At 48.2% G+C, this 18,625-nt stretch overlaps 1 protein-coding gene and 1 pseudogene across 2 annotated transcripts in view; both read left to right on the forward strand.

The window, feature by feature from the left end:
- WDR25 (WD repeat domain 25) overlaps window positions 1-18,625 on the forward strand; it is a 128,691-nt gene that overhangs the window by 80,310 nt on the left and 29,756 nt on the right. Inside the window, exons 2-3 of the mRNA XM_012650102.1 lie at window positions 672-819; window positions 15,605-15,735. Of these exons, the coding sequence (XP_012505556.1) occupies window positions 672-819; window positions 15,605-15,735 (279 nt within the window). The remainder of the gene's footprint in view (window positions 1-671; window positions 820-15,604; window positions 15,736-18,625) is intronic.
- Window positions 11,474-11,985, forward strand: LOC105814981 (annotated as a pseudogene). The gene has a single exon (XR_001137719.1). The product of XR_001137719.1 is annotated as a 40S ribosomal protein S24 pseudogene (transcript).

Consider the following 18,625-nt stretch of genomic DNA (forward strand, 5'->3'; position numbering starts at 1 on the left):
CCTGCCTCGGCCTCCCAGAGAGCTAGGATTACAGGCGTGAGCCACCGTGCCCGGCCTGTACTTGGGTTCTTAAATCACTTTTCAAAAGTCATGGAGTATACATAGGGCTTTCTCCCACAAGACTCGTTCCACCATGGAAAGCCAGAATGGGAATAGGGGACAGTACCTTCTCTCCTGAAGAAAAGGACAGCTGCCCTCAAGGCAGATGTTTGCTCTTTGACCAGTTGTAAATACAGGTGTGGCAGGTTCCTTTTTGAATCTCAGTTTTAAAGTGGAACCTGTGAATATAGCCTCGCCTTGGCAGTGTCCATCACAGGACAGATGCCAGCAATGCAGGGGAGACTGGGATGGGACTGCAAGTGCCAAGGGGCAGGATTCCCTGGTGGCCAGCAGGTGTGGAGCAGGTGTGAGGGCTGGGGAGATGAGTGAGAGACTCAGGAATGCTGTTTTCTTAACCCCAAAAGAAATTTTAGAAAATGCCAACCCCAACTCATCAACCCCAAGTCTTTACATTTCTGCAGTGAAAAGCTTAACATGTAGATATAATTTAGATGGTAAAATAATGGGAAGATAATTCCACTGTGAGACCCTTTTGCCCACACAGAGGGGTCAGCTGAGCCCTGGAGATCAGGCCTCATCATGACCTCTGGTGCTCTGTGTCTGTCTTACAGGTCTGGAATGCCGTGGACTCGGGGCGCTGCTTGCAGACCTACTCCCTGCACAGCGAGGCAGTGCGGGCTGCCCGGTGGTCTCCTTGTGGCCGGCGCATCCTCAGTGGTGGCTTCGACTTCGCGCTGCACCTAACAGACCTTGAAACAGGTGCGTTTCTCTGTATCACTATCCCCAGGTGAGCTGGCAGCTCTCTCGTTGGGGATTCTCTGGTGGGTTGGCAGCCAAAGCTGCAGTTTCAGGGCAGAGGGAGGGGGCCTCAGGGTAGGCTCATGCTCTCGAGGGTGTTTCCAGACTTTGCCTGTTGGAAGCTCTGCTCCCCAGAGAGGGTTCGAGGTGGACCTCTGTCAGCCAGCACCGACGACAGAGCCCCAAGGTTGTCTCAGCCCCACGCTGTGGGGCTGGATAAAGAGGTGGCTTTTTAATCAACTTCTGACATGCAATTTGTACTGAAATAGATTTAACTTTATCACTGTGTCCTTTGGTTGGAATGAGTTTAGAATTCCTGTCAATTCATTATCGCTGAAAGGCTGTAAGGAATGATTCCAGCTCATAAGGGAAGTCTTCAAACGAGTTCTGCTTTAGCCCATTTGGGTAAGATGGATTCATGCTGGGTAAATCCGGGGGGCTCTTGCCAAGCAGGGCGAGAGGTAGAGAGAAGCCAGTGGAAGGAACTCCCCCTGACTGAGCGCGCCTACATAACAGGCACTGCTAGCAGCCCCAGGCTGGTCCCCTCAGTGTTTTTCAGGGAGAGCAGCCAGGGAGGGGCGGGGCTGGGATCCAAACCCACACCACCTGACTCCCAGTCCAGCGTCTTTCAATACTACCTTGCCTTGTCCCCCCCGGGCTGGTCGTGTTTCTGCTGGAGGTCACACCAGTGCCTGAGGCCTGCCCCTTGCCCGCCAGGCCCAGCAGTGGCATGTCTGGCCCTGTGGTGGTGGCTCTGGGGTGTGCCTCTCCCAGGGTCTGGCAGGAAGGAGATGGTGACTCCACGGTCCTGCAGCCCAGCACCAGCAGCTCCAAGGAAGTGCAGAGAGGAAACGCAGGGTGGTTTGGGGTAACTGTGTGGTTTGTTTCCACCTCAAGTTTCCTCCTCTCCTTCTGGGCCACTGAGGGGCAGCCTCGAGGCTCCTTTGAGCCCCATGATGCTGAGTAGAGGAGGCAACAAGACTGGTGATCACGGGGACTCTGCCAGGTGCCTGGGACCATGCCACAAGCTTTGCACAGAACAGGCCTAATCCTCACTGCAGCTGCTGGCAGCAATTGTGTCCATTTTACAGATGAGGAGACTGAGGTTCAGAGAGGTGAAGTAACTTGCTGACAGCCTCCCAGTGGCGTGTGGCCAACAGGGATTTGGAGGAATGTCTGCAGCTGCAGAGCCTGCACCCTTGCCACGGTGCTGAGCGTATGACGTTTTCTCCTCATGAAGCATTTCCCTGCTGTCTGTGGTCTTACCGATGTTCTCAACCCCCTGTGAGGTTGCCAAGGCTCAGGGAGTTTGGTGCCACTTGATGGCAGTAATGACTGGGCTGATGATGACAGCAGCAGTTACCGACAACTGAGCGCCCACTGTGCGGGCCTTCCATACGGTGTCTCGTCGAGGGCCCACCTTGCCCTTTGAGGCAGATACCATCAGTATCACCTGTACACGCACTGGCCCATGGGCACAAAGCAGTAAGTGACAGAGCCAGGTCTGCCAGACTCTGAAACCGGCCGCTCAACTGTTACACTCTGATGCTTGCGTGTCCCCTAAGATGTGTTTGGTGTGGGAGACAGCTGAGCAAGACCCAGCGCCCACCCAGAGAAGCTCACGTCTGCTGAGAGAGTCAGAAGTGCAAAGACCATCCCAGGTTGCAGAGATGGAGCAAGATACAGGAATTGTGAGAACACTCAGCTTGGAAAATCAAGGAAGACTTCCTCAAGGAAGTAAAACCTGAGCTGAGCTGGGAATTAGGTGGACAGAGAATTCGGCTGGAGGAGGTGTGGTTGAGGGGGAGGCAAGTGGGCTCTTAGCAGATGGAACAATAAGGACAGTTGTCACAGGAACAGGATGCCATGTGGTGTGTGTGGAGACCAAAGCAGTGTGTAATGTGGGGTGCAGGGACCCAGGAGAGATGTGTCTGAGCAGTACAGGGGGAGAGCCCTTAGCCTGTGGGTCACGTGGGTACCACACTTCCCACAGAGTGACAAGCGCGCTCACTCGTGCCTGCGCCACTGCTTTTCAGACGTGGGTGAGCTGTTGGCTTACTCAAATCAAATCCATTTGGTAACAATGGGTTCATAGTGGTCCTTTGTCATTATCTATTTTCTTAATCAACAGATGTTAAACAAACACTTGCCATTGTGTGTGTGTGTGTGTGTGTGTGTGTGTGTGTGTGTGTGGGTGGGTGGGTGTGAGTGTGTGCATGTTGGGCAGGTTCTGAAATTTTTAGACATTCAAAGAGAGTCCTACTGCCTGACAAGTCAGGGACTGCCACAGCAGGTGGCGGTAGGAGGCTGTGGCTGAGTTTGGAGCAGCGGGAATCATGGCTTAGTTTGTGCTTTGGGCAGGTCTCCCTGCTAGCTGCAGCTGGTCTGGGGTGACAGGCAGCCCTGGCTGGAGAGGTGGAGGGGAGGGAGATGGAATATTTTGCCCGGTTGGTGGTAGAACTGTGTCTGGAGGGCAGCTTGTCTGGCCCCAGGCCCAACACACCCCTCCAGCTGTGGGGTGTTGGCTAGGTACAGAGAGAACGGCATTGCTGTCCAGCTGGGGAGGTGATGGAGGACTTCTCCACTCCACACCTCTGTTAGGAATGGTGCTCACCGTTGACGTCATCTGTTGCAGGCCCCGTCTCATTCACTCAGCAGTCGCTTATTGCTCACCTCCTGTGTGCAGGGCCAGGTGCTCGGGCTGCAGGGGAGGGTATGTTGGGCATCCTTCATCCCCAGGGACATAGAGTCGAGGGGTTTGAACCTCAGCTTTGGGGAAGCCCTCAGGGCCTCTCCTGCTCTGGGTGGTTGGTTTCTGGCTCCTTGAGGAGGAGCCTCCCTGGCTAGCGTGGGAGCTCCTTGAGGAAGGGGCCCGTGCTGGTGGACTTTGTGTCTCTCATCCGGCCAGGGCTGGCTGGGAGCAGCTGCGCAGTGCAGGTGTGCACGAGACGGAGCGGAGACTGGACCTCGCTGGCCCTCCGGTAGGCAGGGAGGGCTCCACTCCTGTCTCCCACCTGTGTCTCCTACGCCATTCCTGCACACCCCACCGGCAGCCTGGGTTTTTCTGGGTGCCTTTTTTAGCTGAGATTGGGGTAGGCTTGTGTGCCCCCTGTGGCTGTTGTTCTGCTTTGACTTATATTGTCCTTTGTCCTCACTGAGTCTGATCTCCCTTTTTACTTGGTCTGCCTCTTCCCACCCTCGGTGATTTGGCTTTTTCATTTCAATCTAATTAGAGCTTCCTGCCAGGAGAAGGCAATGCAGGGCGTTCTCACCACAGCGCTTGGGGATTAGTCACTCAGTGCCCATTGTCGTTAATGGGAATTTGGCGCCAAGGCCATTTATCCTGGTGTCCTCAATCAATACAGTTAGAAATCTGTGGATTCTAAAATGTCAATATCCGGCCTGAAATATGGAGGGCCAGCAACATTTTATCTCGTTAATTTGTAGTTCTGACAGGCTGTTGGCTTATGGAACAACCATGAATCAACACTTAAATAAAACCTGCTCACAGATTAATTATTTTTGGTGCTCCTGTTTCAGTCTGTGATCTTCCTAACGAAACATCTCTGGCACATTAGGCTGAGGTGGCCTCAGGGAACACTGGCCGACTCCAGTGGGCACTGAGGTTGCCTGCTTTACGAGTCACCAGTCCTGCATACCAAATCAGCCAGTCTCCTCGAATCTCCGTAGAGTTTGTTCCATTCTCAGCAGCTGCCCAATGTCGAGGCTGCGGCTGCAGAGGTATGCAGCCTCCGTGCTTTGCACTTGTTGGCTGCAAAGGAGTTTCCTTTCCCTGGAGCCTGGGGGACCCTGCTGGGTGGGCACCCTGTCCTCCTTCCTGTGCATGGGCCGGCTCTCCTGATGTGCGCCTCGCCCATCTGTGCCATCTGCGCAATGCCTCCTAGCCCCAGCGCCCGGATACTGGGGCATGTGCAAGAAGACACAAAGATGGGATACAAATGTGGGCTCTCCTGTCTGCCCTCGCCAGGTGACCTAGGAGTGTCTCTTCACCTCCGTTTTTTTTTTTTTTTTTGTCTCACCGTGTTGCCTGGGCTAGAGTGCCGTGGCGTCATCTTAGCTCACAGCAACCTCGAACTCCTGGGCTCAAGCAATCCTCCTGCCTCAGCCTCCTGAGTAGCTGGGACTACAGGCATGCACCACCATGCCCGGCTAATTTTTTCTATATATTTTTAGTTGTCCAATTAATTTCTTTCTAATTTTAGTAGAGATGGGGTCTCGCTCTTGCTCAGGCTGGTTTCGAACTCCTGAGCTCAAATAATCCGCCCGCCTCGGCCTCCCAGAGAGCTAGGATTACAGGCGTGAGCCACCGCGCCCAGCCTTCACCTCTGTTTTTGCGTCACTGCCTGGCTGGCGGGGCTGCTGAGGGGCTGCTGTGATAATGTATGCAGAGGTGCTTGGCAGGATGCCTGGCGCCTGGCAGGTCCTCAGCAAAGGGTGCCTCTTCCCCTCTTCCCCCTCTGCCCTATGAGGCCCTTGCTCCTACTGGATTGTCCAGAGAGCCCAAGTTGTTGGGCCATTTTCCCAAATGGGTCCACTTTGGTAGGTCAGTTCCAAAAGCCCCCCGAAAGCCCCCTCAGCTGGCTTACTGGTGTGGCTCTTGGTCCCACATTGGGTCTTGGGGCCAGACTGTGAGGAGGCCTTGGGCCTTTGCGGGTTTCCTAGCTTCTCCTCCATGTTTGCTTTCTTTCACAGCTTCTTCCTGGTGTTGGGACAGCGTGTGCCTTTCATTAGGGGTGTAGGGTGGGCATGTGGATCCCCAGCCTGTGCTCCGGCTTGATCCTCTCCAGAGCTCCTGGCACTCATCACTGGGGGGGGGTCGTGGCCTTCTTTCCTCGGACACCCACAGCCCACAGCCCTGCTGTCTCTAGCCCAGGGCCGGCTCCTCCTGCCCTTGGTGTCCCTGTGCCTTTCTGTGGGGGTCATGGGTGTGGAAATGAGTGGCCAACTGGGAATGGACCCATAAATGACCATTTCCCTTGTTTTCCAAGAAGTGTCTTCTGGTGCCTTCCTTGTGTTGGAATTGTGATCGGCGACTCCGTCACAGAAATGCTGCAAGGATGCAGAGAAGGACAAATGGTCTGAGCCCTCGCTGTGGGCCGGGCCCTGGTTTCCAGCATTCTGCCTCACCTGTGTTGTGCTGAAATGAGCAAGTGGGTGGTAGACTCTTTGTTTATTTGACAAGTTTGGTCTCCACACTAGCCTATGAGAGGAGTGTTCTTATCCCCATTTCATCAACCCAGAACGTGTTAGGTGACTTTCTCAAGGCCAGCCGGTGCAGGCCTGCGTGACTGGCAGCGGTTTCTGTTGTTGAGGCATGGCACGGGACCCCCCACCCCACATGTCTGTTTCTGTGCCGTGGATAAACAATTTGCTTAAACCTACTCCCGGAGAGCCAGCTGGGCTCTCACCAGGCTGCAGCTCATCACCCGCAGAGGCGAACAAGAGGCCTCTGGGGAAGACGGCGTGCCCCAAACTGATCTTCACTGATCCCTCTGCTTAAGTGACCGACTGAAGGATGCTTCTCCAGCTATGGACGGCTCACTCCAGTGGGAGAAATGTTAGCTCCAACGACTTTAGAACACTTGGCATAGGAAGAGTGAGAAGCGTCCAAATGAAAACCATGGCAAAGAGCTCACGGGGCTTTGCAGAAGGGGCTGCAGAGGAGGCTTCTTATTGGGCTAAGCCTTTAAAGTGGCACCAGCTCCTCTGGGTCCTTGGAGGAAGCACTGCACGGGCCTTCTCCATCCTTCGGCTCATGGACTTCCCCAGCACATCTCAGGAGGACTCAATTAGGTGTCCTTCAGGGGCCCGTGGGGACCAGGAAGAAAATACATAGTGAGTGCTGGCTGTGTTGTGTGCCTTTAGCTAGTGAGCACATTTAAAAAGCCTGACACTTTTTAGGTATTTGCTCCTTTAGTCCTAGGGGTTGATGCTACCAGATCCTGAAGTGGAGGCTTAGAGGGGCCTGTAGCCCGGTGAGGTCTGGGCTCCCCTGGCTACTGCGCTTCAGGAGCCTCCTTGCCCGGTGGACAGCTGCCCACCCACCTCCCTCCCACCATGCAGGTGAGACCCCCTGCAGACTCTTCCTCCTTCTGAACTCTCTTTTCTTTGTCATCTACAGCCCCACTTGGCTCCCCTGTCTAGCCCACTTGTGAACAGATGTTTCCCAAGGCTGTGTCCTCTTCAGCCTCTGCTGCCAGTCCCTGTTCCCAGCGAACATCCTGCCTCTCTTACTCTGAAAAGTGTTTCTCCTCTGTGTCAGCCTTGTTTTCTCCCTTTTTATACAACTCTGGAGTGAGACACTGACCCTAGCTCTGGATATTAAACCAGACATTATTAGACTTTGTTAAACCGCCGTGCCAGCTCTTACCTAACACTAGGGAAAGTGCCTGGAGATCCTTCATGTCTCCACTGACACTGAGCTCATGCTAGCCCTCTGGATGATTTTCGTTCGTCACCATTATTGCACAGTGGTGATATTTATGTGTGTGTGTGTGTGTGTGCACGTGTGTATTTAGTTGCAGCTGAGTTACAGTTTGGTGTCCTTAAGTAAGACCACCTTCACTGACTGACCCTGGAGCAAATCATGGTTATGGCGTGTTTGCTGTTGGAATGGTGAGTTCTGAGTTCCAGAAAACCAACTTGCAAATAAGCCATTGAGACACACCTTGTTTGCAAGTTGAGAACTCTTTCTTTTTTCTTTTTCAATTTTTGAAAATTCAGTCTCGTCCAGAGAATTAAAAGCAGTGGCTGACTTTGGTCTGGGCAATGATTTTTTGGATATGACCCCAAAAACACAGGCAACAAAAGCAAAAATAGACAAATGGGATTGCATCAAACTAAAAAGCACCTGTACAGGCAACAATTAACAGAGTGAAGAGGCAAACCATGGATTAGGAGAAAATATTTGCAAACCATGTATCTGATAAGGGGCCGATATTGAAAATAAATGAGGAACTCAGTTCAGCAGCAAGAAAACAAATAACGTGATTAATGTGTAGGCAAAGAATCTGAACAGACATTTCTCAAAAGAAGAGATATGAATGGCCAAAAGATACACGAAAAAATCTGCAACGTCTCTAATTATCATGGAAACGCAAATTAAAACCACAATGAAGTATCATCTCACACCTGTTAGAATGGTTGTTATCAAAAAGACAAATGATAACAAGTGTTAACAAGAATGTGGACAAAAGGGAACCCTTATACATTGCTGGTGGGAATGTAAATTAGTTCAGTCATTTTGGAAAATAGCATGGAGGTTCCTCAAAAAACTAAAAAAGAGAATTATCCTATGATCCAGCAATTCCACTTCTGGGTATATATCCAAAGGAATTGAAATTGGTATGTTGAAAGGATGTGTGTACTCCTGTGTTAATTTCAGCAGCATTCACAATAATCAGAGTATGGAAGCAACCTAAGTGTCCTTCAGTGGATGAATGGATAAAGAAGATGTGGTTGGCCGGGTGAGGTGGCTCATGCCTGTAATCCTAGCACTCTGGGAGGCCGAGGTAGGAGGATCGCTTGAGGTCAGGAGTTCGAGACCAGCCCTGAGCAAGAGCGAGACCCCGTCTCTACTAAAAATAGAAAAAAATTAGCTGTAACTAAAAACAGAAGAAAACAGTTAGCCAGGTGTTGTGGTGCGTCCTGTAGTCCCAGCTACTGGGGAGGCTGAGGCAGGAGGATCCCTTGAGCCCAAGAGTTTGAGGTTGCTGTGAGCTAGGCTGATGTCACTGTATTCTAGCCCAGGCAACTGTCTAGCAAGGCTCTGTCTCAAAAAAAGAAGATGTGGCGTGTATATATACACAATGGAATACTATACAGCTATAAGAAAGAAGAAATTCTGTTATTTGTGACAACATAGCTGAACTTGGAGTGAAATAAGTGAGGCACAGGAAGACAAACACTGCATCTCACTTTACGTGGAATCTAAAAACGTCCATCTCATGGAAGCAGAGCATGGAAAGGTGGTTACCAGTGGCTGTGGGGAGGGGGATGGGGAAAGTAGAGACATTGATCAAAGGGTACAAAGTTTTAGTTAGACTGGAGGAATATGTTTTAGGAAATGGTTGCACTGCTTGGTGACCACAGCTAGTAATGTCTATTTCAAAATTGCTAAAGGAATAGATTTTTGATGTCCTCACCACAAAAAAATAAGTTGATGAAATGCTAGGTATGTTAATTAGCTTATTTGAATCTTTCTACAATGGATACATAGATCAAAACATCACACTGTACCCCATAGGTGTACACAATTATTATTTGTCAATTAAAAATAAATTTAAAAAAGAAACACACAAAAAAGAATGGGAAGGAAAGAAAGAGCAGTTTCAAGAGTTCCAAGTGTGTCATCAGAAGACAAATAAAAAGGTAACTGCAACTACTCCAGTTTCTTCTGTTACTGCTGTCTCTGCTGCAGCCACTGTTGATTGGGCCCTGCCATTTGTCTGGGACTTACTCTCTTACACGCACTGTTTCTTATCCTCACAATAACCTTTTAAGGTAGGTTTTATGATGCTGGTTTTACAGACGAGGACCCAGGGCTCTGAGAGAACTGCTTCTTGATCTGGAGGACCCAGTGGACAGGGGACGTTCAGGTACAGGCCTGTCGGCTGAGCCTGACCCCTTCCTGGGCCTCTGCCCAGTTTGCCAAGACGGCCGCTGTCATGATACATAGAGTTTGATTTGAAAGTTAGTAAGCTCCTTTTCTCGTTAACTTTGAGTCAGGATGGTTAAATTTACAGCTGGCTGAATACTTCCCAGAGGATGAGTGTAACGATATTGATTTTAGCGAAATGAGTCATATGCCTACTGCTTGGGAACACAAGCTCAATTACCACGAGCCAACAACATAAGCTTTCCCTTGTCAACATTTTTCCTACATGTTTGTGAGCCTGTGGATGTGAACAAAGAGCTAAGGAGAAGGAAAGGTCACGAATAACTGGCGGGTATGAAGATGGGTGCAGAAAGCCGGGCCCTGAGATTAGACAAGTCCAGTCTCTGTCTCGGCATTGCCGACTCGTGGCTCTCGCTGAGTCTCTCACCTCGCTGAGCTTCCATTTCCCCAGCTGTGAGAAATGGGTTAATTACATCTACCACCCGGGTGGTGGTGTGACACACGCAAGCTCCAGACAGATCTGGAGGTAACAGTCTCATAATAAATGTCAGTCCCCTCTCCTGGACTGTGAATTGCTTGGCCAAGGCAGCCCCTGAGCTCCCTGGAGAGGAGGACATGAGCTTCCTTTCTCTTTCCTGGGGACCCATACTTGGACTTCATTTGACATGGATCAAATACCCATCAGGTGCTGGGAGCTAGGCTGGGAGCCAGACATGCTGAATGGAAAAGGAGGGCCCTCATGGACCCGGAGCCCTGCGTGGTGATAGAGTCCCAAGGGTAGGTGTTAAGGTGGACAGATAGTGTTGCCCTGGCCACACAGGTGGTCACCTCAGGGGAGCTCCATGTCTGCACCTGAGAAAGGAAGAGGGGCAGCTGCGAGAAGTTAGCTGGCCAGCATTACCAGGTGCTGTATCACAGCAATATTTGAGATGGGGACACTGGTAGTAATGATACTGCCAATAGAACAAATTGAGTTTCTGCATTAATGATAATTTATTTTTATTTGTATCATAATTGATTCAAGGAGAGAAGTGATTTTTCCTAACTCCAAGAAGATCTGAACAGTTTTTATACTGGTTGAGCTCATTATAACAAGATCAATACAGTCAGTGTCGGTGGATTAAATATTTTAAAACTCAATTTCCTATAACAAGCATATAGTGAATAAACAGAATTTTCTAGAACAAACAGATAAACAAGCAAGATGTAGCTCAAGGTTAAAGGCTATGTACTAACTAACTATTGTACTTAAAGTAGCATTGCCCAGGAGAGGATATGGTAAACAAGCTACTTCATTTGTGAAGAGGTAGAGTAAGAACAAACCTGACAAGATAAGACCTTCACCTCCAGCATGGCTCATGTTTGTGTTCAAGATGTTTCACTGATAAATATTTTCCAGCCTTTATCCATATTTCTTTAACAAACGGAAAGGGCAGCCCAGAGTATTATATTCTCAGTGCCTCATGACAGAAGCTCAAAAATCATTAATCTCTCAAGGTTCTTGCTGTTAAAAACCTGGATCCCTTGGTCTTAGCTTTTAATTTAACCAGGGGTGAATCCAATAATTTGGGGGTTCATTTTTCAAACTATAATAGCTCCCTTTTGTTGTTTGCTATTTGCCATGCTCCGTAGAATGCTTTATGTACCACGTTGCATTCGGCCCCCATGATGGCCTTATATTTATGAGGGCATGAGACACAGCAGTGAAGGGACTTGTCCTAGGTCTGTGTGGCTCTTAACTCTTCAGCAGTACCACCTCCTGCTTCAGACATCGTGCTAAACAATGATGGCTATGGTCCTGATTTCTGAAACCAAGTCTTGTTTGAGAATGTCTTACTTAGTAGAATTTTTCTCTTAGTGTTTTTCACTAGGTATCTGGAAGCTTATCCAAAAATTTTTCTTTTAGTTTTGGACCCTTTTAACAAAGAAGAATAGTCAAGACCTGGTTATTATAAGGAAAAGTAGGCAAGCTTTTTCCTCCCTGGCTGTTTGAGGGTCGACCGCCATCATGAACGACACAGTAACTGTCCGGACCAGGAAGTTCATGACGAACCGACTACTTCAGAGGAAACAAATGGTCATCGATGTCCTTCATCCTGGGAAGGCAACAGCACCAAAGACAGAAATTAGGGAAAAACTAGCCAAAATGTACAAGACCACACCAGATATCATCTTTGTATTTGGATTCAGAACTCACTTTGGTGGTGGCAAGACGACTGGCTTTGGCATGATTTACGATTCCTTGGATTATGCAAAGAAAAATGAACCCAAACATAGGCTTGCAAGGCATGACCTGTACGAGAAGAAAAAGACATCAAGAAAGCAGCTAAAGGAACACAGGAACAGAATGAAGAAAGTCAGGGGGACTGCAAAGGCCAATGTTGGTGCTGGCAAAAAGCCGAAGGAGTAAAGATTGTGCAGTGACGTTATCTGCAGCCATCGTGTGGATTTTTCACAAGAAGATTAATAAACTTAAAAACTTTAAAAAAAAAAAGTAGGCAGAATGTGTAAACTATAGCTTGTCTTCTAAATGGAAAATTTTAGTATTTAAAAGACAGATTCTCAATCTCTTTAGGAAGTTGAGGAAAAATAATATTCAGAATTTTTTTTTTTTTAGCAGAAAAAGTTCAATCATCATCTTTTAGCAATTCACTTTCACTTTTCCTCCCCTTTTTCTTCCCCATCGTTGGCAAGACTGTATCACTACACTTTCTGAAAAAACATATGGATAATTCACTGCCATTTCTGAAATTAAGCATATGGCTATATGCTATGGTCCAAGAAACAAGGAAAAAATTTTCTCCAGGCAGATAGAGTTTGTCTTTCCTTTTGGATTTAAGGATTGGCCATGAATTCCAAATGAGCAAGAAGCTGGCCACTGAACGTTCTCAGCAATAAGTGTAGTTGTCCCTGTTGGGAGAAGAAACTTCTGTCCCGTCTGGGCCTTATCGGTGGTGTGGGGGCCGCAGTGGTATGCTGCCTTGACCTTTTCTGTTTAGGGGACATGATGGTGGTCCTTGCCCTCAGCCTCCAGATGACCCCATGCCACTTGGCTGAAGCAAGTGTCCTGGGGCCACGATGCTGCCACAGTGATCCTCTGAGTCTCTGGCATGGGCATGTGGGGACTAAGGTGGGGGCAGCCCTCTGCCTTGTCCTCCCGGGGTAGGGAACTTGCCAACTGGGCATGTCATGGTTGGTTCCTGCTCACCAGCTGTAGCCTAAAAGGCAGGGAAGAGCTTGGGTTCCAGGTGAGTTTCAGGAAAGAAAAAGAAGAATAAATTTGAGAAATACTAGATTTCCAATTATATTAATTAACCCAAAAGCAGTTTTTTGGTTTACTTGAGAATGTTTGTCTGCTGACCTAGTAAGAGAGGGACATAGCACCCAGACCACACACAAGTCTGCTCATCTGTCTGATGGCTTTAAAAAAACATTATTTATTAGAAAAACAATATTACAGCAAAAATATTAATATAATTAAATTTAACTCACTATACTACTAGAACAGCTCATTTCATTTTGGTGAGTCTCTCCCCAGTCTTTGTCCATATCAGTTCCTATTTAATACTCTTGTAGTTGAAGAACAGGTATCAAGAATTGCCACCTTGCCATGGTCTGTTCATGATTCCAGTGTTAAATGGCTTTTCAACATCCTGTGTGGCAGAGAAGCATGCTTGCCTCAACTGCTCCCGTTGGGTTGGACAGCGAGGTGGCTGTTTACTGTCCCTTCACCATTATGGATTATGTGGCCTGAAGTGGTTGGGTCCTGATAACATCATGATGACACAGGGTGGCCATGAGACTTCTATGCCGCCTGCACTGCGTCTTGCAGCAGGATAGTTGAGAGTCTTCTGGAGCTTAAAGAGGTACAGAGTCTTCATTTACAAGAGGTCATGTTTTTCCAAAATCTCCTCTGGTGACAGATGACTGCCAATGGTAGACCCCTAGAAGATATTAGAAGAAAAAAAAAATCAACACACTTAATTATGCATTATGGTAACCATGGCGCTTGCACAAAGGATGAAAGAGTGACTGCTTTCCAAAAAATTTGGAAATAGTGTTTTTCTAATCTGTTTTAAAATCCTTTAAATGAAAATTTCAGGGGCTTTTGAGCTGGGTTGTTAAAATCTGAGAGTGCAATAATACCTTCTGATTAGTTGCTGGAGCCCTTATTTGACTTCAGGGGAAATGGAGCTTGGCTAGCAAGATGTTCACAGAATCCTTTGCATCATTGGTGGATGGAAGTGGAAAGTGTCTCCCTTGTGGCCAGTGGTGAACATCTTCCATCCAGGTCCACACAGCTCTGGCAAGAACCTTTGCCAGCTTTGAGAGAGTGCAGTGGATAAACTGAACCTACAGCCAGGATACTTTCAAATCACTGAATCACAAAAAGCTCCCTACGTTTAAAAAAAATGGAAGCGTATTCAATCCTGTTGCTCATATGATTTTTAATGATTTCAAAGAGGTTTGTTGACACTCTTAATAAATGGCATATCAAAATGTATTTTAAAATATTGGTTATTTTATCTTTGTCTCATGCTTAAAAATGTTCTATTTTTGGTATTTTAAAAATGTTCATAATACATTGGCACAGTGGCACATTATGTAACTAATTAACAACAATTCTTATGTTGGCGATGTGTGCCTAAGGGTTTTCATCGTGGGGGTGTACCGTCAGATGAGTTTGGAGACTGGCTCTGGGCGGAGTGGATCTTTGCAGCCTCCTGCTGTGACTCTTGTGAGAACTGATCGTGACTTTCCTTCCTCACCTGGGAGCTGGTAGAGCACTTAACTAAGCATGTGAGGGTTGCCAAACACACAGCAGGGCAACCTTTAGTGCTTTCTCAATTGAGAATTCAGAAACACTGCTTCTCGGGTTTCTGGAAGAGGAAATGATGCTCCAGATCTGGACATCTTGTTGGTCTTCTTCTTGGTCACCTGCTTCCTGTGTCCCTAAGCTGCCCACTGTCTCAATCCAGTGAAGGGGTTCCCCTGGGCCCAGGGGTTCTCCCTCCTGGGCTATGGGAGCCCTTGCATCGTCTTCGAGAAAAGCCTCCTCCACGTGTCTGGCTGGGTGGCCTGTGACAGGTGCTGTGCCTGGTATGTGGGCCCAGCCATGGGGGACATGGCAGGGGTCGCGCTCAGACTCTTTGAGGCTGGCGCCGTTTCTCCATGCAGTTTCCAGCAGATTAAATGTGAATGGATAAGAACGACCGTGAGTGTTCTGGGACATAGAGGCAGCTCTGGGCAGTGGAAGGAGCCCCAGCTTTGACCTGCCCTGGATGATGACGTTTCTGAAGTTTATATAGCTTACCTCTAAAAGATCATGGTGACTAAAAAAAGACATTTTCACACTGTATGTGTGTGTGTGTATGTGTGTGTGTGTGCGTGTGTGTGTGTGTACATGCACACAGACATTTACCACAATGCATATAAATGCTTGACAAGAGTTTAGGACAGATACGTAAAGGCCGAGGACTGTCTCGAGTCCTGTGAAGCCAGTGAGACCCCTATAGTCCACACCACCCTGTCCGTTCTGTGGGTGCTGGGCTACTGTGATGGCCACTCTCATTTATCACCCAGTGTATGAGTCACCCCCACCTGCTACACTCTATAGCAAACCATTCATCCATTATTGTAAGATGGCTTATCCTGAAAAATATCACTTTGGAGCAACCTTGTTTTTGGCTTTCAGACTCCTAGATACATAATCTACCGTATTAACTGTACAGCCTTGGAAATGTTACATAATCTCCTTGGGCTTTGTTGTTTTCAGCTATAAAGTGGGCTTAGGGTCCTCGTGCGGTTTAAATGAGTTAATACGTGTAATGCTTACAGAGCACATGAAAGGTGGCATTCGTGGATCCAGCCATCTGGCCTGGTCCTGGGGGAAGAGAGAAGTTCAGCTGATCAAGGGTGGGGCTGGCCAGAAATGAGCGAAGGCGCATGCCGCTGCTGCTGTTGTGTTTTTGGGAAGTCTCCATTGGGCCACATCAGGCCCAGGTGAGCTGTTTACCCGACATACCAGACGGTATCTTAGTTTTACGATATTTATTTATTTTGTGATCTAAGTGTTTTCTAACCCTCTCTTCTCTTTTTATGTTGTAGGAACCCAGCTATTTAGTGGCAAAAGTGACTTTAGAGTCACTGCCTTGAAATTTCATCCAAAAGACCACAGCATTTTTTTATGTGGAGGCTTCAGCTCCGAAATGAAAGCCTGGGATATAAGGACCGGCAAGGTAATGACCATCTTCCTAGGCTGGCATTTCCACGGGAGAGCTCGCCTTGGCAATTTGAATAATTGGAGGCAGGTCAGCATCTATATATAGGACCCTTGAGATGGAATAATTACCACTTAATATTTAATCAGTGCTAAGCATGATTTTTAGATGTTTTGAAAGAACATTTTTGAGTTGTCAGATTATTAAAACATCATAGGTTCAATTCTGTGTAGCATATTACTAAAAATATTTGTTGAACACCTACTGTGTACAAACCCTTCCAGATGATATAAAATGAGTCAGCCTTGGGTTGCTGAAGGGAGTTAGCGTATGGACATGGGGAGATCTGGTGCAGAGAAGTGGTGTGTGTGTGTGTGTGTGTGTGTGTGTGTGTGTGTGTGTGTAAGTGCTGGTGAGAGAGATCAAGGGAGGGGCTGGCTTTCGGAGGGGCTGAGTGCTTTCAGCTCCTGCAGGAGGCTTTCTAGAGGAGTTGCTGCTCATGATTTCCACTCCCACCTTTCCCACACACTGCCACTCCTGTGGCCATCCCCACTTCATAAATGGCAACTCCATCCTTCTGGTTGTCGAGGCCAAAAACACCAGAGCCAGCCCTGTCTCTACTCTTCCCATCCAACCCTCACACCCAAACCATCAGCGGATCCTTCAGAACCTTGACACTTTCCCACGTCCACTGCTGCAGCTCTGGTCTCAGCTATCGTTGTCGTCGCTGGCTGGGGTAATTGCAGTATTTCCCTATCTGATCTCTCTCTTTCCCTCTCACCCCTTGCTCTCATTCTTACCACAGCAGCCAGAGTGGTCTGTTACAGTATAACTCAGACATGTCACTCCTCTGGTCAGAGTCCTCCAGGCTCTGATCTCACTCACAGTCAAAGCCAGTGTCTCTCTGATGGTCCACAAGGCCTAAATGAGCCTTCCTCACCCCCTTCCTATCATCTCCAGCCCGCTAGCCTCCTTGCCTTTCTTAGAACATACCAGCACATTCCTCAGGGCCTTTGCACTTGTTGCTCCTTCTGTGAGGAGGCTAGCTCCCTCCCTCCTGGGCTCTGCTCAAATGTTACCTGTCCAGTGAGGCCTCCCCTGCCCACCAACCCCTGGCATTCATTAACCCCCTCTGCTACCTTATTTCTCTCCACAGCACTTATCACCTGGTGTTCTATGGATTTTACATGTTCATTCATTTGCCTGTCTCCCTCTATCCCGTGTAAGCTTGTTGAGGGAAGGGATTTTTGCCTGTTTGCTGCTGTCATCTGGCCTCTAGAACACTGCCTGGCACATAGCAGGCAGTTGGTAAATTGTGTTGCCCGAGTGAGTGAATGAAGTTGAGGAAGGCTGTCGTGCAGAGTGTGCAAATATGGGAGGTGGAATGTGGGATGTGTGCAGGGACCAGAGACCAGCTGGGCTTGGCTGGGTGTGGGCTCCGGGCTCCAAACTGGCCTGGGCAGAGAGACTTTCAGTGTTCTGTGTCTTGGTTTGGGTTAACAGTAGGGAGCCACTGAGGTTTGTGAGCACCCTCTGCGCCCATCCTAGACGGGTATGGCCTCCAGGCAGGTCTATACTGAGCAGAGGCTACCCGAGTGGTCTGGAGGGAAGAAGGGGACACAGCCTCTGAGGCCCAGATTCTAGGTTTGATTTCGTGCTTCAGACTGGGCCCCGCAGGTCTGACATAAGCAGGCACTCGATAAATTCCTATGGATTGAATGAATCCAATGAATGAATACTTTAATTTATGAAACCATTTCCTTGTGTTGGAGATGTAGGACATTTCAAAATTGTTTTGCCTTTCCTGACAGCCAGTTGGAAGGGGCTGGTGAGTTTTTGAGGAGAACCGAAAAACAGAGACCCGTTTCTTTACAGAGAATGGAAAGTTTTATCCGTAGATGAAATCTTGCTTAAAGTACTTCACAAGTGGGAGCACCGATAGATGTACTCTTGAAAAAAAATCATACGCTTTTGTTTTACAAAGAAACTTTTTATAAAAATATTTAGAAAAGAGAGGAAAACTACCCATAAAGAAGTGGACACAGTGGAATTAAAAAGAAAAACAGCAGAATACTTTATATTTAGGATATAAATACATGATAAATGAAAGAAAACATCTGAACGTGGTGTATGATTTGGAAACTCCTAGTCATACCATTTGAAGTGGGACCTCCTGATCACCCTGCCCTCCTGACAGCCATGTCCCCCAAGGATGCACTCACTGTTTTTAGCCTCAGAGACCAAACACGAAAGAAATTACTCACCAAGGACGCCATCTGATTTAAGAGTTTGTTAAAAATACCGGATTTTTTCCTAGGGCAGACGCCAGCTGACGAGCTCTGCAAATGCTGGGGGAGAAGCAATTAGAAGCAGATGTTGCTGTGACTGGTATTGGCATGTTTGCGAGTCTCTCCCAAGCTAATACTGTGGGTAAAGGGATCTGTGCGATATTTGTTTTTACTTCCTTTTTACCAACAATCCTCCCCCGCCGGGTCACAGGGCTAGTTCCATTTGCATCCGTCAGGCCCAGGGGATAACACTCCTTGCTGCTTTGACAGGTGTTGCCCAGGTGTCTTACATGGACCCAGCAGGAGGACCAGGCAGGAAAGGCACAGGCTTCTTGTCCTCCAGGGACTCCCAGTGTGGGGCTGCTGGCTTCTGAGCCCTTTGGGCTCCGATGGAGCTGTGGCTCTGTCCCAGGTGCTGAAACCTCCAGTCCAGCCTGGGCGTGTGTATGAACATCCAGAAGCAAGCAGTTTGGCTTTTTCTGACAGCCTTCAGGGACAGCAGTGGGAACTGCATGTAGGTGGAAGCAGGAGGCACACAGACTTTATCTTAAAATTAAGACAAGTTTCCCCTTCTAAATGCAATGGGGAAGGAGTGTTTTGTTATAAAAATAATTTGTAAT

The sequence above is a fragment of the Propithecus coquereli genome, unplaced genomic scaffold, assembly GCF_000956105.1.
Source record: "Propithecus coquereli isolate 6110/MARCELLA unplaced genomic scaffold, Pcoq_1.0 Scaffold310, whole genome shotgun sequence".
NCBI lineage: Eukaryota > Metazoa > Chordata > Mammalia > Primates > Indriidae > Propithecus > Propithecus coquereli.